The sequence below is a fragment of the Microcaecilia unicolor genome, chromosome 1, assembly GCF_901765095.1.
Source record: "Microcaecilia unicolor chromosome 1, aMicUni1.1, whole genome shotgun sequence".
Lineage (NCBI taxonomy): Eukaryota > Metazoa > Chordata > Amphibia > Gymnophiona > Siphonopidae > Microcaecilia > Microcaecilia unicolor.
Window position 1 is genome coordinate 347,398,073 of NC_044031.1, and position 22,719 is coordinate 347,420,791.

General features: G+C 44.0%; 1 protein-coding gene across 1 annotated transcript in view; it reads right to left on the reverse strand.

Annotated features, from left to right (window-relative positions):
* ULK4 (unc-51 like kinase 4) overlaps positions 1–22,719 on the reverse strand; it is a gene marked incomplete in the record, with an annotated part of 1,752,451 nt that overhangs the window by 1,501,385 nt on the left and 228,347 nt on the right. The window contains 1 exon segment of the mRNA XM_030209369.1: positions 1,027–1,128. Within this exon segment, the coding sequence (XP_030065229.1) occupies positions 1,027–1,128 (102 nt within the window).

A 22,719-nucleotide genomic window follows, 5' to 3' on the forward strand; every position in this document is an offset into this window, starting at 1 on the left:
TTACTAATCGGGATTGTGTAATAATCTAGTAACCAGTGAAATCAGTGTTTTAGTTAGACAATACATTCTACAGTTGCTTATCAGCATAAGGGAGCTACTATTGTACAGCTGAGCTGTAGTGTAGGGTGTATTATACTATTTGCTTACCTATATAATAAATTAATATATTTCACAGCAGTGACTTTACTTTTATTCCAGTTCTCTCTAACAGAAGAAAAGTTCTGGTGTAGGCCCAGAACAGCCAGGTTCCTTCATAATATATAACCCCTGGACAGAGCTAGGAAGTTGGTTTAGCCAGACTCCTGTAAACGGAACCTGGGAATTACTCATTGGGTAGCTTTGCCCAGAAGAGTTATTCATCCTATAAAGGCTTACAATCCCCGCCCCCCCTCCCCCCCACCTGTTACACTTGTGCTGGTAAACGGGAGCCCTCCAAACCGCCCCCAAAACCCACTGTACCCACATCTAGGTGCCTCCCTTCAGCCATAAGTGCTATGGTAATTGTGTAGAGTTCTAGGGAGTGGGTTTTGGGGGGGGAATTTGGGGGGCTCAGCATCCAAGGTAAGGGAGCTATGGACTTGGGAGGTATTTTAACTTTTTTTTTTTTTTTTTACTTTTTACAAGTGTCCCCTAGGGTGCCTGGTTGGTGTCCTGGCATGTGAGGGGGACCAGTGCATTACGAATCCTGGCCCCTCCCATGACCAAATGCCTTGGATTTGTTCGTTTTTGAGCTGGGTGCCTTCGGTTTCCATTATCGCTGAAAACCGATACCGTCCAGCTCAAATCCGATGCATTTGCCCAGCACCAACCATATTATCGAAACAAAAGATGGACACCCATCTTTTTCAAAAATACGGTTTGGCCTGCCCCTCTTCGCAGACCCATCCACAGAGATGGGTGTTCACGTTCGATTATGCCCCTCCGTGTATACCAGTAGGTCTTCATAGAGAACTGACAAAAATCTAAGTAGACTTTCACTGCACTTTAGCACAATTACATGAATACAAAAACGTAAGAAAATACAACCTGAATACATTTCATACAGCACACAGCCCAGCGACCACAGATCACTGGCTACAGAGAAGTCCGCTCCATGGATGACTTCTGGAGCTGTGTATAGTGGAGACCCTGCAATAAAACATACATTTAAAGATATGCTACGCTACTATAAAAATAACCATATCTGAAATTCTCTCTATTTATACATATGTGCACACACATTTTTTATATTTACAAAAGACTGTTCATATCATTCCTATTTTCTCTGTTCCAAAGCAACACCACAGAGGACTATATTTAGAATACTTTTACCCAGATTGTAGCAGAGGTGTTTCTGAGAGGTGGGGATAGATCAGGGGAGCAAACAATGCATGTAGTTTTGCATTTCCAAAACCATAAGTATTTTAATCAGAAAAACTACCCACATAAAAAGCTGGTGCACGTACCTGCAGGTACTTTTTCCTCAGGCACTTTTCAAAGTGAAAGTATATACAAATTTCACTTTGAAAGTTGGTGCAAACCCCACAGGTAAAAATGTACCCGCAGACTTTACAGCAATTTGACAATAAGAAAATTGCCCTTATTTGGATTTTGATCACCTACAAAGTTGTGTAACATAGTGCATTTATTCTAGTGAAAAAGGTGCCGGTACTCAAATGCCAGGCCACCCTTCAGGGGTGAGGTGATCACTGAGGGACCCACCCAGGGGTGTGCTGGTAAATTTTTAACAACAGGTTCTTTCGGACGTAGCCAGCTCTGCAGTTGGAAGGGCCTGGGGGGGGGGGGGGAGCAACACTTGCCTCTCTCTCCTCCCTCCCTTCATGTGGGCACGCTAGGCATACCTTTGCTGGCAGCCAATAAATGGACTGCCACCACTCCCAACGTCTTGCTCTGAGCAGCATGCTGGAACTTCTCTCACATGCTCGAGAACTCCCAGCCTGCTGTCCAGAGCTGGAAACAAGGAGCAGGGAGCAGCAGTAGTCTATTTACTTGGCTTGCAGGGCTCAGCATCCCCACCAGCAAAGTAAAAGATAATTCAGCAGGGGGCCCAAGCCCACATTTTGGGAGCCAGTTGTTAAAGAAGCCATGAAGGGCCCTACTTTAACAACTGGCTCCCAAAATTCTTAAAAACTTAACAACTGGCTCTTGCGAGCCTGTGAGAGCCTGCTCCAGCACACCACTGGACCCACCCCACAATAGCTAGGCCCCTTGCAACCAGTCACAGAATCTAGGCCAAGGCAGAATTTGCATACACCTGAGCTCTTTCATTAAAACTTGGGGTCCATGGGTCAATTTTAGCAGACAATGGAAAAGGTACTCAGTACCCCCTCAAAAAAAGCCCTGGTAACACTGAAATATTATACTTGAGGCAAGGGAAGGTTAAATGACTAGCTCAAGATCACAAGGAGAATTAGTGGGATTTGAACCCTGACTTCCTTGGTTCTCAGTCCACTAGTCTCCACTCCTCATAGTGCTCTAGAAGCAAGTCAGCTGCAAGCATCATGCACCTGCTGGCTAGACACAATCATGCCAACAAGAACACATGACAGAACTGCAGGGTCAATGTTTCAAAAATATATTATAAAACCGGAAGAAAAATCTGAATCTCTGTTAACACTATTCCTCAGACCTCTAAACTTTCTGTAGGAGAAAAGCAGATGGGAACTTATTAGTAAGGAGACAAATATTAGCAAAGATGTGGAATCAGTCACTCAATATGAGACCAGAAAAGGGGAGAAACCATGACAGGAAGAGAAGAGGAAAATGCAAATAAAAGGTAGAAAGAAAAAGAGGAAGAGAGGAGAGATGAGAGGACGCAAAAAATATTATCTTCTCTCTTGCCCCCTATTCTGCCTTCCACCCTTAATAATTCTATGATCCCAGGCCCAGCTGCTAGGATGGGAGTGTAGCAAATGTAGAAATATGCTAGCCCTTGCTCTCAGTAAAATACAGGCCAGTAAACAGAGAGTATGTGAGCCACCGTATGCCCACAATCCACACAGAGGACCTGCCATTGATTGCCAGTGCATGAATTATCATCATGTAAGGTGAAACTATAATTCTTTAAAAAAAGGGGAAAAAAAAGGGAAAACAAGTACATTGAGGGGCAATAATCAAAAATGCCTGCACAGTAATATGGCAGTGTACTTTAAATCAGTCTTTTTAAATCTAAAACCATCCAAGGTTTTAAAAGGGGGGGGGGATGATACTGGTGGCTATAAGGATATACTTAAACATTATGGAAAGCTGCTCATCCACTAGTTAATTTATGTTACAACTATTTTTTTACATCCAATAAATGGGCATATAACTAGTCCATTGCAAAAACACATCTATCAAACAACCAAAATGAGTATAGCCCATCATCAAACCACAAGTAATTCCCCCACCGTCCCCCTCTACCCCACCCCCAGGACCCCTTAAACAGATTGAAACAATTCTTGATGAACATAGCAGATAGGAACAATTGAGAGCCTTCCTTTTTCTTTCTTTTCTCCCTTTTATATAAAAAAAAAGCTTTGTCCACAATATAACCATAATTGGCCTCAACCTCCTCCCACTTTTATCTAAAACATTGTGTCAATACATATTGAAGAGGACAATCAAGACTCAATAACAGACACCACCCAGTGCATACATAACAGACTTCCGGCTGCCTACTGCCGAATGCAGGAGAGTCTTCCAGCAGGGTGCTGTTGCTCTTCTCACATCCCATATATTAAAAGCATGGCCAGAAGTTAACTTGCTATCCCTCACCCTCCCCTCCTCAAACCCATCCCCTCCTTAACTCTGCGAACAAAAAAAAAAAAAGAACTTCCCAATGGGACCCCGTGAGATGTGACACCTTTGTCTGACATGCGCCAGACCCCCCTTCCCCCAGTCCTCACAGTCAACTCTGCTGGAACCACTACTCCACCTCTCGACTTTATGTCAAGGATAGTGTCGTGGGATCTAAAGAGAAATAACTATAAAGCTTCGGGCCCTACGAGGCAGGGATTGAAGATAACCATCCCAGGTAGCCAAAAATATTTGTTTCCTTTTGTAGGAGAGGCGTGCATATTGTTTTTCCATCAACATCAAAGCATGAAATGTGTTCCTCCATTGCCAGCTTCGTCACTGACCCATGCTCCTAAAATGACTCGCTTGCCCAGCAGCACAGCTTTCCTAATCAGTAGTTTGGAAGCACGGCTATGTGGCCCAAAATCCCCATGTTTATCCAAAAGGAAACCCGCTGGTGTCACTCTAATTGGCCACCCACATAATGTCTCCAAATAGCATGTCATTTGCATCCAAAAACAGGTCTTTGGTTCCGCAAGTCCAGAAAGCATGAAAGAAGGAATTAACTTCTTGCTGACATTTCCAACATATAGGGGAGTCTGCTCCTCCTGCTTTATAAAGCCGCTCTTGGGTAAAGTAGGCTCTGTGGATAACTCTAAAATAACATTCGCGTTCACTGATACAGCCTGTATTCAACCTATCGGGCCCAAAGGTTCTAGAGAATCTGCAGGAATCTCCAAGTCCCGACCCCAGCGGACCTGCAAATCTGTCCTGTCAAGGGCCAGGAGTAGAGCCCCCAGACCTTTATGCAATATAGAAACTGACATGCCTTCATCCCGCTAGTTAATTTAATTTAAATTTATATTCTCCATTTTCATACAAAATAGATCACATCATCATCAAAAAATACAAATGCAAAGTAAAAGCAAATAATCATGAAAACCTAATACTACAAATTAATGATAGCCATATTTGGGACTGTAAAGTTAAATTATTCACCCATAGTAAGTATTCTTCGAGAACAACAGCACATATGTTCTCACATCTGGGTGATGTCATGGATAGAGTCACAGCACAGACACTGCACAGCATTCAAATGATTCCTGAAGCCTTTGGCAGGTCCAAACATGAATGCGTGCATGCTTTGCTGCATGCCCAACTCGTGCAGGATCCACAGTTGGATAAAAAAGCATAAAGAATTCAGCTCCTCCAGGAGGATATGTGAGAACATATGTCCTGCTGTCCATGGAGAATATCTGTAAATTCTGAGGACAAGCAAGACAGTATGGCCTCACATCTGGGAATCCTTAGCTACCAGACTCACTGAAAACAAACAACAGCCAGGGACTTTCAACGGCAAGGCCAACATGAACCAATAACACTAATAACATACCTTGTTCCAAACCAGGAAAGCTTATCTTTAAAACATATCATCAAAGCAGAAAAGATTATTGCAATCTCGCTATCAGGATGCCCTGAGACCATAGTAGACCAGGGAGATCATTTTCAAAGCACTTAGACTTACAAACTTCCATAGGTTACCATGGAGCTCATTTTCGAAAGAGAAAAATATCCAAAAAGTGGCACAAATCTGCATTTGGACATTTTTCTCACAAAAAAAGTCCAAATTGGTATTTTCAAAACCAAATTGTAGACGTTTTTCTAAAGTGCGTTCAAATCACAAGGGGGCATGTCCGGGGTGTTTTAAGGGCAGGATCTGGGCGTCCTAAGACGTTTTGAGCTAGACCTATTTTTATATTGAATAAGGCACAAAAAGGTGCCCTAAATGACCAGATGACCACTGGAGGGAATCAGGGATGACCACTCCTTACTCCCCCAGTGGTCACTAACCCCCCCCCCCCAAAAAAAAAAAAAAATGTGATTTAAAACATTACTTGCCAGCCTCAGATGTTATACTCAGGTCCTTTAGAGCAGCATGCAGGTCCCTGGGTAGTCTAGTGGTGGGTGCAATGCACTGCAGACAAGTGGACCCAGACCCATACCGCCCCCTACCTGTTACACTTGTGGAGGAAAGGGTGAGCCCTCCAAAACTCGCCGAAAACCACTGTACCCACAAATAGTTGCCCCCTTTACCCGCAAAGGCTATGGTAGTGGTGTACAGTTGAGGGTAGTGGGTTTTGGGGGCTCATCAGACAAGATAGGGAGCAATGGTGAGATGTGTATTTGGGAGCATTTTATGAAGTTCATTGCAATGCCCCCTAGGATACCCTACTGCTTTCCTGGGATGTCCGGGGGACCGGTCTACCAAAAATACTGGCTTCTCCTATATCCCAATGGCTTAATTTTGTGCATTTTGCTCTTGGACTTTTTTTTTTTTTTCAAAATTAGACCAAATCAAATCCAAATCAAAAACCTTGTTCAAAACAGTATTTTAGAAAAAAAATAGACCTTTTTTTTTTTTTTTTTTTCAAATGTCCTTCTTTCTTATTTAGATTTTGGACATTTTTTGCAAAATGTCCCAAGTCAGACTTAGATGTCATATCGAAAATGCCCCTCTATGTAACTTTGTAAGTCTAAGTGCTTTGAAAATACACCTCCAGGTTTTAAAGAGCAGACACATTTTATTTTTTTTTCAATTCAAATAATTTTATTGAAGTTTTGGAGAAAGTAAACAAATAATGGTCAAGAATAACAATAGAAAACTAGCACAATAAAACATCTCACACATATATGTTTTATAATAACCATTAGAGAGATTGCAAAAATATGTCGACATGTTTCCATAGTTGTTCCAGTGAAATTATATTTGATTTCTTTTCAGAGGCATGTAGTTCATATTGTTTGTATTGGCAGACTGTAGTACATCAGAAAGAATAATTGAGAAATTTGGCAGATTTCCAGTTCTTGAGAACATGTTGAATGTCAATAGCCATCAATGAGTTTATTAGCTTAGGCTTGCAGGTTGAGAAGTGAAAACATGGATGCTGAGATCAAAGAACTACAATCAGTTATGCCTGATGAGCACTTGATGATAGACCGAACAGTCGATCAAATTTCCAACCAAAAAGGTTTAATCATTGGGCAGTCAAATATCATGTCTTAGTTAGCCAGAAGATGCAGAACAGTACAAATATGAGGCCATTTGACTGAGTTTGGCTCTCCACGATTTCCTGGGGGTCCATAATGAATGGTGTAAGAAGAAAAATAAAGATTGTAATAGGACAGCAGAAAGCAATGGTCTATTAACTTGCGAACATATTATAGGCCATGCAAATTGGGTTGAGTCATCAATATCTGAATTCCAGGATTCAGACAATTTAACATCAAAAACAAACAATTTAGCTCTAAAAATGTTTTAAAAAGTGGATACAGCTTTGCCTTCAATAAGGGTTGACTCACACCATTTCCTAAGTGAGGCTTCTTCTGATAGATTACTTAAAAAGGAGGGATTATTATTAAGAAAATTATTGAGTGTAGACCATTGGGAAGCTTTAGGGAATAAGAAAGGAAACTTAATTTTAAGGTTATTCTGAGATAGCAATTTGTTTTGAGAAATAATCTGATCTAAACACAAAATATTACATTTTTGCTAAGTTTTCCAAGAAATGCATCTTTTCTTAATCATAATTTCAGGATTGATCCAAATACTCATTTTCAAATTAAACCATATAGAATTATCGCTAAACTGTTGAAGGGCAAAGTAAGTTGATGATGTGGAGGGGCATAATCGAACGGAAACGCCTATCTCCATGGGCGTTTATCTCCGAGAACGGGTCCGTGAAGGGGCGGGCCGAACCATATTTTCGAAAAAATGGACGCTTTTGAGCTGGGCGTTTGTTTGTTTTTAGCGATAATGGAAACTAAAAACTCCCAGCTCAAATACGTCCTAATCCAAGCCATTTGGTCGTGGGAGGGGCCAGGATTCGTAGTACACTGGCCCCCCTGATATGCCAGGACACTAGGTTAGTGCGGTGGACTTCAGAAAAAGCTCCCACATGCATAGCTCCCTTACCAAGGGTGCTGAACACCCAACCCCCCTCCCCCAAATCCCACAAATGTACAACACTACCTTAGCTCTTAGGGGTGAAGGGGGCACCTACATGTGGGTACAGTGGGTTTTGGAGGCCTCCCATTTACCAGCACAAGTGTTGCAGGTGGGGGGGGGATGGGCCTGGGTCCACCTGGCTGAAGTGCACTGCGGTACCCACTAAAAGTGCTCCAGGGACCTGCATACACGCAGGCCTCTAGGACTGGTTGCTGCTATATAACATTGGCACACCAGTTGACACCGGAAGACTAATCTCTCCGAAAACGTCCTTTATTGGAATAACCGCCTTTACTCACAGTTAACTGCAGATCAGAGGTTGTGCCCCACTGGCAACGAGTCTCCCTGGTACTGAGATGAGCAGTAGGTCAGAGCTGGCAGAATGCTGTACAATGCCCTCTTTCAGCCACATTCAAGGGAAGAACTAAGTTGTCTAACATGACTAACACAGGAAAAGGAACTAAAACTGGCTTACAAAAATGGGCACTACCGCATGGACTACAACAGGAAACACAACAGGGCACACTCTGACCCAGTAGGCAGGGGGAAAAGCACAATGGGAGAAGAGCCTACCAACTACCAACATCGTGAGACTGTAACACAAGCTAATGAAATCACGGAGCCCAATACCCTACACCCACCACAATGCAATGCTGATGTGACCCTGTAGTGCACCCGAGAGCCACATCTGACCCAGGGAAAGGCTGTGAGAGGATCGAACACATTCTGCTGTCATGGAGGTGGGTACGGCATTTGAGGCTGGCATAAAGGCTGGGAAAAAAGTTTTTATTATTCAATGTTTTTTATTGAAGCAATTGTAACATTACAGTGCCATTAAATAACTTTTCATTATTCTCAACAAGCTTAAGTTATACATAATCAGGGCTACTTGGCATTATATAAAGCATTCAACTTCAAAAGAAAAGGAAGCTTTAACTTTTCTAATTTTCTAACGCCCCCCCTTCCCCCCTCCTCCCACCTCCCTCCCTTTCTCTTGAACACAGTCTGATCAGGCTCCACATCATCTCAGGGTCTATCAAATTATGAAAATCATTCCTTACTCTCTCACCGACTTTCCCAGTGTGTTAAAAGTTTAACAGATAGCTCCTTGCTGATGGTGTTAGGGTTTGCCAGAATGCTGACCATCGCTTCTCAAATGACTTGTGTCTCTTGCTGTCCTTCTGTGATATTTCTAGTCTCTCCATTCTCATGAGTTGTATCATCTGGGTTCTCCATTGCTGCATGGTTGGGGCCTTCCTTGAGAGCCACTCCAGCAAAATCACTTTTTTGGACACCTGCTTGGTTAGTCAATAATGTCCAAATAATAACTGGCAGTCCTGTATCCAGGTTATCCCCCAAAGGGATAAAGTTGTTCGTAAAAGTTGTCTCCAGAAGGTTTGGATGTATGGACAGGTCCTAGGGTTGCGCCTACTTTATTGCATTTTGGGCATTCCCCCGCCGGGGATAACCCCAAGTGGAAAGCCCTTCTCGGTGCTATATGCATGCGCAACGCAAACTTATATTGTAATTCCCAACACCAGGTAAAATTAGTTTGTTTCTTCATTTTTAGGACATGTTCCTGAAAATATGAGTTGGCACAACGGTGCCTAACTCTGATGACCACTCTTTTGCCAATCTCTCATAGGCCAATTCAGAGGCTGCATCGCGAATGTACCTATGGTAAAAGGAGAGTGGAATTTTTTGTTGAGCAGTCAAAGAGTATGCTGAGGAGATTTCCTCCTGTACATCCTCGGTCAGATTTTGCCATCTTAAACTGTCTACATAATGCTTCAATTGGCTGTAATGGAAGAAATCTGATTCTGGCAAAGAATGTCTGGTTTGTAGTTCTGGAAATGGTTGTAGCCTGCCTTCCTCAGTCAGGATCTGAGAGATGTATTTCATTCCTTTCTTTTGCCATCGTTTAAAATTTATATATATCTCTCCTGGAGGAAAGGCCGGATTATCATACATGGATATGAACGGAGTGGCTTTTGCCGAAAAGTTGTGTAATTTGCACACCCACCTCCCAAACTTTCTGTGCTGTGGGTAGTATTGACGTTTGTTTCAATTCATAGGGCATGGGTCTCTTTACCCCGTGTAACCAGCAACTGAAGTGTACTGTGCTGGTGAGTTCTAATTCTAATGATGATACAGAAAAGTCTTGTGATGTTCGGAACCAGTCTGCGATATGTCGCATGCCACTTGCGATTGTCATTTATCGTAAGCTCAGGAGTCCCAGGCCTCCATATTCCACTGGTATTTGTAATGTAGCTAAGGGACATCTTGGTTTCTTTCCCCTCCAGAGGAATTTTTGGAGTTGTCTATTAGGCTGTTTCTCATCTTTACACTTTAGGTATAAAGGTAGTACTTGGAAGACCTAGAGCCAGCGTGGTACTATCAGCATATTATATAAAGCCACCCGACCTAGTAATGACAATGGGTAGTTCTACCAGGCACATAGACGGTCTTTTGTATCTCTTAGTAGACTCATTACATTATCATAAAGTTGACTTAGATTCTGTGGTATATATACTCCCAAGTATTTTAGAGGTGTCCCTGCTTCCAGCACATCCATCCCGCTCCCCTTTCCCTCGCATGCATCACCATGTACTGTAAGTATCTTTGATTTCTGCATATTTAAAACAAATCCCGAGTATTCCCCATAATGCTCTATTTCTTTTAGTAACTTGGGCAGGGAAGTTCTTGTATTTTGAAGCATTATTAATAGATCGTCCGCAAAAGCCAAAGTCTTAATCACAGTACCTCCCACCTGCACTCCCTGTATTTCCCCACATGCGTGTAACCTTCTCAGCAGGGGTTCAAGTGACAGGAGAAATAAAATGGGGAGAGCGGGCACCCCTGGCGGGTTCCTCTACCTATAGGGAACTTTGGTGTCTTGATGCCGTTAACTAGTAGGGTCGCAGTTGGATTTCTGTATAGCACATGCAGCGCCTGAATGAACCAACCTTCAAATCCCATTATATGCAGCACCTCAAATAAGTAATTCCAGTGCAGTTTATCAAATGGGAAAAAAGTTTTTAAAGTGGGGTTTTTTTTGGTGGGAGGGGGTTAGTGACCACTGGGGGAGTCCAGGGACGTCATCCCCGATTCCCTCCAGTGGTCATCTAGGCAGTTGGGGCACTTTTTTGAGACTTGTTCGTGAAAAAAAGGGTCCAAAAAAAGTGACCCAAAATCGCGGTAAAAACGCCTTTTTTTCGATTATCAGCTACAGATGCCCATCTCTCCTCGGCTGATAACTACGCCCACCTCCAACACGCCCCTGTCAACTTTATTCGTTTCCGTGACAGAGTGCAGTTGGAAACGCCCAAAATCGGCTTTCGGTTATACCGATTTGGGCGCCTTTGCGAGAAAAACGCCCATCTCCTGATTTGGGTCGAAATATAAGCGTTTTTCTCTTTCGAGTATAAGCTAGTCAATATCCTGGGGTGGATCCCGTCCGGTCCCATAGCTTTGTCCACCTTTAGATTTTCAAGTTGTTCATACACACACTCTTCTGTGAATGGCGATATATACGCTCCATTCTCATATGTACTTTTGCCAGTCAATCGTGGTCCTTCTCTAGGATTTTCTTCAGTGAAAACAGAACAAAAGTATTTGTTAAGCAAATTTGCTTTTTCTTCATCATTATCCACATACTGGTTCGCAGCGTCTTTCAGTCTCACAATTCCATTTTTAGTCTTCCTCCTTTCACTAATATACCTGAAGAAATTTTTGTCACCCCTCCTTACATTTCTACTCATTTGTTCTTCCGCTTTCGCCAGACGTATTTCCCTCTTGGCTTCTTTCAGTTTCATCTGGTATTCCTCTCTGTGTTCCTCTTCTTGAGTTTTTCTGTATATCATGAACGCCAACTCTTTAGCCTTTATTTTCTCAGCCACTTGCTTGGAGAACCATATCGGTTTCCTTTTTCTCTTGCTTTTATTTACTCTCCTTACATAAAGGTTTGTGGCCATATTTATAGCTTCTTTCAGCCTGGACCACTGCCCTTCCACTTCTCGTATGTCCTCCCAGCCCATCAGCTCCTTCCTCAGGTATTCCCCCATTTTACTAAAGTCAGCATGCTTGAAATCCAGGACTTTGAGTTTTGAGTGGCTGCCCTCCTCTTCAGCTGTTACATCAAACCAAACTGCTTGATGTTCACTGCTGCCCAGGTGGGCACCCACTCGGACATTTGACACACTATCCCCATTTGAGAGCACCAGATCCAGCGTCGCTCCCTCCCTTGTGGGTTCCGTCACCATTTGTCTGAGCAGAGCACTTTGAAAAGCATCCACGATCTCTCTACTTCTTTCCGATTCTGCAGATGGAACTTTCCAATCTACATCTGGCAGACTGAAATCTCCCAGTGTGATGGAAAATATTGCTTTTCAGTCTTGCTTTGATCGATAATACATTTTTAAAACCTTCTGTCTTTGACCAAAAGTGACTTTCCTTGTATATCTCAAAGAACAGGCTGGAATGTAAAGCACACGCAAGAACAATTTATGAGATAAGGCACATCTCAAGAACAATGTATGAGATAAGGCACATCTGAAGAACAGGTTGGAATGTCTCTGAAGCCAGCTTGTGCAGGAGGGAGGCGGGGTATGCTTGAGGTTCGGGAGATAAGCCACCTGGCCAATGGTTTGTTTACCTGAACTGAGAGCATGCGACTGAATCCTCATGTACATTCCTGGATATGTTTTAGCTTAATAAAAAGGGGGCTTGTTTCAGCAGAGCTTTGAGGCTCATCTGTGAGTGGACGCACTGCACAGAGGACTTGTTCCTGGTCATAAGAAGACTTTGGGCTTTCGCTGCAATGGGCCTCCCGGCTGATGAGATAAGGGCCTGAGATTCCTGACCAGTTATGTTGTGTGTGTGTATGTGTGTATATATTGCACACACACACACAACATCACATCATATCTGTTTTATAGCTTTCTTTTAGTTAGATGGTTTGATTAGTGTGCATATCTCCTAATAATAGTAACATAGTAGATGACGGCAGAAAAAGACCTGCACGGTCCATCCAGTCTGCCCAACAAGATAAACTCATATGTGTATACCTTACCTTGATTTGTACCTGCCTTTTTCAGGGCACAGACCGTACAAGTCTGCCCAGCAGTATTTCCCGCCTCCCAACCACCAGTCCCGCCTCTCATCACCGGCTCTGGCACAGACCGTATAAGTCTGCCCTCCACTATCCTCGCCTCCCAACCACCAACCCCTCTTCCCCCACCTGCTCCGCAACCCAATTTCGGCTAACCTTCTGAGGATCCATTCCTACTGCACAGGATTCCTTTATGCATATCCCATGCATGTTTGAATTCCGTTACCGTTTTCATCTCCACCACCTCCCGCGGGAGGGCATTCCAAGCATCCACCACCCTCTCTGTGAAAAAATCTGACTTAGTCAGTGTGTATATTTCTTAATCATTGTACAGTTGGCACAATAATGACTTATACACTCTCCAATTAAAGTGCAAATAAAGAGTTTCATTTACCTCCAGAAGAATCTGTAGTATTTTATTCTTACAGCAGTCTGTAGTGATTAAGTGAGCAGGCTGCACTACATAAGCAATACATCCAGCAACAGCACCTCTCTTTTCTTTCCCAACTTTTGGATATCTGTAATCAGATCTTTATCTAGTTCCTCTGATTGTGTGGGAGGTCTGTAGACAACACCCATGTGGACAGAGGTTCTATCATCTCTTTTTAAGGTAATCCATATCACTTCTTCCTTTCAACAGGCCCCTGTCATTTCAGTCGCTGCGATATTTCTCACATACAGAGCTACTCCTCCACCGTTACGAACATCTCTAGCCTTCCTGAATAGATTATTGCCTGGTATGTTTGCATCCCATTCATGGGAATCATTGAGCCATGACTCCGCGTGATTGCAACAACGTCTAAGTCTGCCTCTAACATCAGGTCTTGCAGGTGATGAACTTTATTGCTTAGACTGTGAGCATTTGTGGTCATTGCTTTCCAACTACATTTCAGTGGCATTTCTTCTGTTCAGTCTTTTGTTTAGTCTCACTTCCTGCTGTGTTGGTAAGAAGTGATTTGCTAAGATTGTTCTGCTTTCTTTTCTACTGTCATATCTTGTCTTTAGCTGGGGGTAACCACTTGAAGTGACCTGCCTCCATATGCCACCCCCGTCTTCTACTACTACTACTACAAATCATATATTGTCTACATTTCTCCCCAAGGATGCAGCCCATCGTTACAATATAGTCTTTTGTTTTTCCATTTATTGCCCCATCCTCCTATGTACCTAAATCCTTTTTGGTGACACCAGGCTTTGAGCCAGCTATTGAAATTTTCAGTACTTTGCAATCTTTTGTCTCCCTTTCCAAAGGTAAGTAGTACTTCAGAAATAGCTATTGTTTGTACCAAAGGTTTTAACCCCTTCCCCAGCTCCTGAAAAGCTCTCTGCACGGCAAGTGGGGTATTACTGGACAAGTCATTTGTTCCCAGGTGGATAACATCATCAGTGTTTGACTCCTTAGTTTCTTCTCTGATTATAGAGATTATTTGCTTGGTACTCGTGGTAGCGGAGGAGCCTGGAAGGCATTTCACTTTGCATGGCCCCTTGACCTGTGTTTCAAAGTTAATGCCTTTGATAATGGAATCCCCTAATAGTAACAGTTTCCTGGTATGAGTTTCACTATTAGTGCTTTGGGGGTGTCTTTTCTCTTTGGGTCCCTTCATATCTTTTTGTTCCACCTTCATTGCTTTTTGTTCCGCCTCAGGGCTAGATGCCCTAAACCTTAACGACCCTCTAACAACCCTTTAACGAAGGAAATTCCTAACCGTTGCATGCATTAAAGGCCTTTTTCCAACAAAGCAAGCAGCTAACGAAAACGGAGTAACTACCATTGTAATGTGGGCGATTCGGGATGCACTAACAATACCGATGATTACACTGAATCATTTACCGCAACATATTTAACATGTGGTCAGAGCAGTCGTAAAGGCCTGAGCTGTCATCTCCCCGCTGCCCCCTGTACCAGAAAAATCAAAGCTGGCATGTTTAAACATGAAAAGTGAGAAAAAAAAATAAAAACACCACAAACACTGGCTCCCCGCTTTCCCCTGCATTACTAAAAAAATAAACATACCTTAAAAAAGGATCGGGAGGGGGCAAAGGCACTCGTCAGAAGCGTCCTGTATGGACGGCCTTGCCCCCCCCCCCCCAGATCGCAGCTGTTCCCCGCTTCCGCCCTTCACTAAATTAAAAACTGAAAATAAAAAGCTAAACTTTAGCAGCGCCGGGTCCCCCTCCCTTCCTGTGTTGATCTTCTTCTTTTCCCAACACTGCTCCGCCTCCCGCCATCCTCCGCCCCTTGCTCCTCCCCCCCCCCGAGTTCGTCGCCGCCGTTCCCCCTTCCAAAGGACCCCCCTCCGCCCTACCAGCTGTGCAGCGCCTCTCACCTTTGTGTGAAGGCGCTGCACGAGATGAAACAACGGATCGTCGTTCCCTTCTGCCTCCACCGACGTCTCTTTCCTTGTTCCTGTGCCCGCCCTCCTCTGACGTAGGTTACGTTAGAGGAAGGCGGGCACAGGAAGAAGGAGAGAGACGTCGGTGGAGGCAGAAAGGAGCGACGATCCGTTGTTTCATCTCGTGCAGCGCCTTCACACAAAGGTGAGAGGCGCTGCACGGCCGGTAAGGCGGAGGGGGGTCCTTTGGAGGGGGGGAACGGCGGCGACGAACTCGGGGGGGGGGAGCAAGGGGCGGAGGATGGCGGAAGGCGGAGCAGTGTTGGGAAAAGAAGAAGATCAACACAGGAAGGGAGGGGGGGCCTGGTGCTGCTAAAGTTTAGCTTTTTATTTTCAGTTTTTAATTTAGTGAAGGGCAGAAGCGGGGAACAGCGGTGATCTGGGGGGGGAGCAAGGCCGTCCATACAGGACGCTTCTGACGAGCGCCTTTGCCCCCCTCCTGATCCTTTTTTAAGGTATGTTTATTTTTTCAGTGATGCAGCGGGGAGCAGGGAGCCACGTGTTTGTGGGGGTTTTGTTGTTGTTGTTCTGACGGTTCGTGGCATGCGCAGAGCAGCCAGCATAACGCTTGGCTGCTCTGCGCATGATTTAAGGGCCGATTACCGACCAGAATTACGAATCATTGATACATTGTACTTTTCAAATCCGCACCGAACTTGTGCGACTTGTTTTTTTTGAGCATTGTTCATTTTTTAAAATTCGGTTCGGACTTTAACGTTTGTAATTTTTTTACGTATGGTTGATGCATCTGGGCCTCAGTTCTATTTTCAAGGACATCACAGTGCTGTAATGGAGCAAAAGAATTCTGTAGGGGTAACACTTGTGAGGGCGGATGCTTCTGTGTCACATAACGTAGTCTGCCTGAGCCTACCGTGAACCATCTATTCTTAGGTGGTTTTATCCTTTGAGGCAGTGGTGAGAAGTTGGTATGATTCTGTGCAGTTATAGAAGCTGCTTTAAGTGATTCCAATTCCTGCTTTAGTTTATTGAGCTCATGTTTTAAACTAGCAAGCTGAAGACAGATAGGACAAGCCTTAAGTCTCCAGATGATTTGCCTTGAAACTAAAGCACCACAATTATTAGAGAGAATAAAACTCATCCTGATTGGTTGAAATGGGTATGAACAGGTTAACAGTCTGCAAGATTGCCTGTGTATGACTGAGGAGTAAAGTTAATGAGTTTTGGCTTGTCTATATATCACTGGAAAACCCTGGTGTGGGTGGGTTGTGGGGAGGGACTATAAGTGCCAGTGAGTCAGCCAAGTGCTGTATGAAAAAAAAGTTCTCTAGGTGTGACCAGAAATGATACAGTCTGATCAAACAATTTCAGTTGATTCCTTTTGTAAATCTAAAAATTCCCAATTATAGCAGTTTCATCAATGTAAAATGCAAATTTATAACCAGTTGGGAGACTAAGGTTGTTGTTTTTTTGCCTAGGACTGGCAGAACCTGTCCACAAAGTTAGAATGGTACAGGACAAGAAGCAGTTAGAAAAGCCTATCCTCTCTACTATCAGAGCTAGGCAGGAAAGGAAAGAGGTTTTTGTTGTTGTTGTTGATTTTGTCTTTTTTTTTTTTGGGGGGGGGGGCAGGGTTAGAAGACAGAAGTGCCCACAATACAGATTCACAGGACAAATTAATTAAGCAGTAAGCAATAAATTCAGAAGACTAGATATATCATGTAGCTAAACCTATAGCCAAAAAGTTGAGAAATTAGAATAAAATAAAATAAAATTAGTCTCACTCACACACACACACACAAGGAGTGACTTTGGGCTGCACATACTGCAGCAGGACATGTTTATCCTCTTCTACCCTAGTTGAGATAATATTTAACCGTCTCTCTGACCTCATATGCAACTTTCTTTAAATCAGTCAACTTAATTTGAAACTCTTCTTACTCTCTTAACTATCTATATTTTCTATCTTTGCTTTACCTTTCACTATCAATTAAAATGTTCTATTACATATTGTGTTAAGTAGTATACTATAAGGGGCATAATCGAAAGGTCGTCCAAGTACGAATTAGGACGTCCTTATGAAAACGTCCAAAATCAGGCATGTATAATCGAAAAATAGTATGGGCGTTTTTCGACAATTGATTATCCCTGTTGCAAAACGACCAAATGAGGAGCGCATAAACATTACTAAATAGGGCGCCCTAACACGTTCGATTATCGCAGCTGAAAATGACCAAATCAGAAAGTGTGTAAAAGAATGTACATAGTTGTACCGCAAGTACAGTGCATGCTGTTCTGGACATCCAGGTACGGGAAATATGAGGGACGTTCATACGCGTCAAATACAGGAAGATCATGCTGCTCCACCGAATATTCCTCATATGTGCCCTATCTGAATGTCCGGAACTGCATGCACTGTACCTACTGAACATGCAGCTATTTGCTTATTGTGTATATGTGAAAAGGGTCGGGTGCTTCATACTAATCTATATAAGGCAAGTTCCGCACGCATGAAGGGCCCGCATGCATAACAACCAGTCATGCACGTCAGGGAAGTCTATGATTATGACGGCGTCCACATGCTGATAGGGCCATATATAGGATAGTAATAGATATATGGAGCTGTGCACGAAACGACATCCGTCACGCAAGGGCGTCCATATAAGGCACTTGTTTTCCAACACCTATTCTCACTGAAAAAATGGCGCACCTGAGAAGGGAGCCTAATTTCAGCCAAGCGGAGAGCCTGCTACTGGTGCAGCTGTGCCTTAGGCACCGGCACAGGCTCTTCATACAGCACCACCACCTGCCCCCCAGGATCCAGGTCATGAGAGCCTGGTCCCGCATCAGGGAGAGGCTTGAAAGGTAAGTGTTTGGCCCACACACCCCCCCTCCTCTACCTACACATATAACAGCTCTGTCATCAATGTAACCAGTAACTGGAGTGTGCATGCAAGGATAATGAGTAATATGGGTACATGCACAATCACTAATAAAATGTATGTACTTGAAAGGACCACCATTCCCACATCCCTACAATAATGTATTTCGTTATTTAATTATTTCTTGCATTTGTATCCCACATTTTCCCACCCCTCTTTGCAGGCTCTATGTGGCTTACAACACATCATGAATAGTGGAAACATTTTACAAAATAAATGTATAGCATACTTGATAACATGGTAATGATAACACATGGACTGGACTTCAAGTGAACTGACTTTAACAAAATGGGGGAATACCTGAGAAAGGAGCTGATGGGCTGCGAAACGCACAACATGTGGAAGGACAGTGGTCCAAGCTGAAAGAAGTAATAAACAGGGCCACAGACCTTTATGTAAGGAGAGTAAATAAAAGCAAGAGAAAAAGGAAACCGATATGGTTTTCAAAGCAAGTGGCTGAGAAAATAAAGGCTAAAGAGTTAGCGTTCCAGAAATACAAAAAATCTCAAGTACAGGAACACAGGGAGGAATACCGGATGAAACTTAAAGAAGCCAAGAGAGAGGTACGTCTGGCGAAGGCGCAAGCGGAAGAACAAATGGCTAGAAATGTACGGAGGGGAGACAAAAACTTCTTCAGGTATATTAGTGAAAGGAGAAAGACTAAAAAGGGGATTGTGAGACTAAAAGATACAGCAAAACGCTATGTAGAAAATGATGAGGAAAAAGCCAATTTGCTAAATAGATACTTTTGTTCTGTTTTCACTGAAGAAAATCCTGGGGAAGGACCGAGAGGGACTGGCAAAAGTACACCTGAGAATGAAGTGGATAGAGCACCGTTCACTGAAGAGAGTGTGTATGAACAACTTGGAAAGCTAAAGGTGGACAAAGCCATGGGGCCGGACGGGATCCACCCCAGAATACTGAGGGAGCTCAGAGAGGTTCTGGCGGGTCCTCTTAAAGATTTGTTTAATAAATCCTTGGAGACGGGAGAGGTTCCGAGGGATTGGAGAACAGCGGAGGTGGTCCCTCTTCACAAAAGTGGTGATAGGGAAGAAGCTGGAAACTACAGGCCGGTAAGCCTCACTTTGGTTATTGGAAAAGTAATGGAAGCCATGCTGAAGGAAAGGATAGTGAATTTCCTGGAACCCAATAAGTTGCAAGATCCGAGACAACATGGTTTCACCAAAGGGAAATCATGCCAAATGAATCTCATTGAATTCTTTGACTGGGTGACAGGAGAATTAAATCAAGGACGTGCTATGGACGTCATCTACTTAGATTTCAGCAAGGCTTTTGACACGGTTCCCCACAGGAGGCTCTTGAATAAACTAGAAGGGCTGAAGATAGGACCCGAAGTGGTGAACTGGATTAGGAACTGGTTGACGGGCAGACGCCAGAGGGTGGTGGTAAATGGAGTTCGCTCGGAGGAGGGAAAGGTGAGTAGTGGAGTGCCTCAGGTGAGGCCCCACCTGGAGTATTGTGTTCAGTTTTGGAGGCCGTACCTTGCGAAGGATGTTAAATAAATGGAAGCGGTACAAAGAAAAGCTACGAGGATGGTATGGGAGTTGCGTTCCAAGACGTATGAAGAGAGACTTGCTGACCTGAACATGTATACTCTGGAGGAAAGGAGGAACAGGGGTGATATGATACAGACGTTCAAATATTTGAAAGGTATTAATCCGCAAACGAATCTTTTCCGGAGATGGGAAGGCGGTAGAACGAGAGGACATGAAATGAGATTGAAGGGGGGCAGACTCAGGAAAGATGTCAGGAAGTATTTCTTCACGGAGAGGGTGGTGAACGCTTGGAATGCCCTCCCGCGGGAGGTGGTGGACATGAAAACGGTAACGGAATTCAAACATGCGTGGGATAGGCATAAAGGAATCCTGTGCAGAAAGAATGGATCCACAGAAGCTTAGCTGAAATTGGGTGGCGGGGGGAAGAGGGGTTGGTGGTTGAGAGGCTAGGATAGGGGAGGGCAGACTTATACGGGGTCTGTGCCAGACTGGTGGTTGGGAGGCGGGAAATACTGCTGGACAGACTTACAGTGGTGGAAATAAGTATTTGATCCCTTGCTGATTTTGTAAGTTTGCCCACTGACAAAGACATGAGCAGCCCATAATTGAAGGGTAGGTTATTGGTAACAGTGAGAGATAGCACATCACAAATTAAATCCGGAAAATCACATTGTGGAAAGTATATGAATTTATTTGCATTCTGCAGAGGGAAATAAGTATTTAATCCCTCTGGCAAACAAGACCTAATACTTGGTGGCAAAACCCTTGTTGGCAAGCACAGCGGTCAGACGTCTTCTGTAGTTGATGATGAGGTTTGCCCACATGTCAGGAGGAATTTTGGTCCACTCCTCTTTGCAGATCATCTCTAAATCATTAAGAGTTCTGGGCTGTCGCTTGGCAACTCGCAGCTTCAGCTCCCTCCATAAGTTTTCAATGGGATTAAGGTCTGGTGACTGGCTAGGCCACTCCATGACCCTAATGTGCTTCTTCCTGAGCCACTCCTTTGTTGCCTTGGCTGTATGTTTTGGGTCATTGTCGTGCTGGAAGACCCAGCCACGACCCATTTTTAAGGCCCTGGCGGAGGGAAGGAGGTTGTCACTCAGAATTGTACGGTACATGGCCCCATCCATTCTCCCATTGATGCGGTGAAGTAGTCCTGTGCCCTTAGCAGAGAAACACCCCCAAAACATAACATTTCCACCTCCATGCTTGACAGTGGGGACGGTGTTCTTTGGGTCATAGGCAGCATTTCTCTTCCTCCAAACACGGCGAGTTGAGTTCATGCCAAAGAGCTCAATTTTTGTCTCATCTGACCACAGCACCTTCTCCCAATCACTCTCGGCATCATCCAGGTGTTCACTGGCAAACTTCAGACGGGCCGTCACATGTGCCTTCCGGAGCAGGGGGACCTTGCGGGCACTGCAGGATTGCAATCCGTTATGTCGTAATGTGTTACCAATGGTTTTCGTGGTGACAGTGGTCCCAGCTGCCTTGAGATCATTGACAAGTTCCCCCCTTGTAGTTGTAGGCTGATTTCTAACCTTCCTCATGATCAAGGATACCCCACGAGGTGAGATTTTGCGTGGAGCCCCAGATCTTTGTCGATTGACAGTCATTTTGTACTTCTTCCATTTTCTTACTATGGCACCAACAGTTGTCTCCTTCTCACCCAGCGTCTTACTGATGGTTTTGTAGCCCATTCCAGCCTTGTGCAGGTGTATGATCTTGTCCCTGACATCCTTAGACAGCTCCTTGCTCTTGGCCATTTTGTAGAGGTTAGAGTCTGACTGATTCACTGAGTCTGTGGACAGGTGTCTTTCATACAGGTGACCATTGCCGACAGCTGTCTGTCATGCAGGTAACGAGTTGATTTGGAGCATCTACCTGGTCTGTAGGGGCCAGATCTCTTACTGGTTGGTGGGGGATCAAATACTTATTTCCCTCTGCAGAATGCAAATAAATTCATATACTTTCCACAATGTGATTTTCCGGATTTAATTTGTGATGTGCTATCTCTCACTGTTACCAATAACCTACCCTTCAATTATGGGCTGCTCATGTCTTTGTCAGTGGGCAAACTTACAAAATCAGCAAGGGATCAAATACTTATTTCCACCACTGTATATGGTCTGTGCCCTGAAAAAGACAGGTACAAATCAAGGTAAGGTATACACATATGAGTTTATCGTGGGCAGACTAGATGGACCGTGCAGGTCTTTTTCTGCCGTCATCTACTATGTTACTATGTTATGTTACATATAAAGTAATTTAACAAGCATAAATTATAATGCATACAAACGGTACTTTCTGGCCTCATGGCCACCTCTATGGCATCATCTGCATAGGAGCCAACTTGGTGGCTGCTGTGGGTGCTTGAGCACCCCCAATATTGAACAAATTCCTTGTATGTATCCAAGGAGGGGTGATCTCCACTGGGGTTGCACCCCCAATAATTTAAAAAAGGTGGCTCCTATGAATCTGTACCAGTGGAAGTGGTCCCCCCCCCCCCCCAACAGTGTTGACCCTCTCTGCTATTTGAATGACAAATGAATGTGTGTAGAGGGCAAGAAGGACCATCCCCTGACTCCTGCTCTACAAACTTATATCTTACAGACAGTTCGGGGTTCACAGGGACCTCGAGTCCCTGAGGAGGAGGTTCCGGCGTGTGAGGCGGGAGAGCCCAGATATCATCAGGGCAGTGCGACGGCACCTCAGGGCTCGACGTAAGTATTCAAAACAGGACACCTGTACTGATTTGTAAATATATTTATTGAATAATGCAAATGTCCTGTACAATATCAATTTCCATGTGGCTAATAGCCAACTAGTAAGTAATAACATATCTGTCCCAGATCAAGGACACAGGTTGCAGGTGCCCTCCCATGACTGTGGCTGCAACTTCCAACGACCATCCCCCCAAGATGAATGAGATGACATGCCTCACTTTACTCTCCCCCTTTCTGGGGTGGGTGGATAGTGTGTCCTGGTAGACCTGCCTGAGGCGCTACTTTTACTG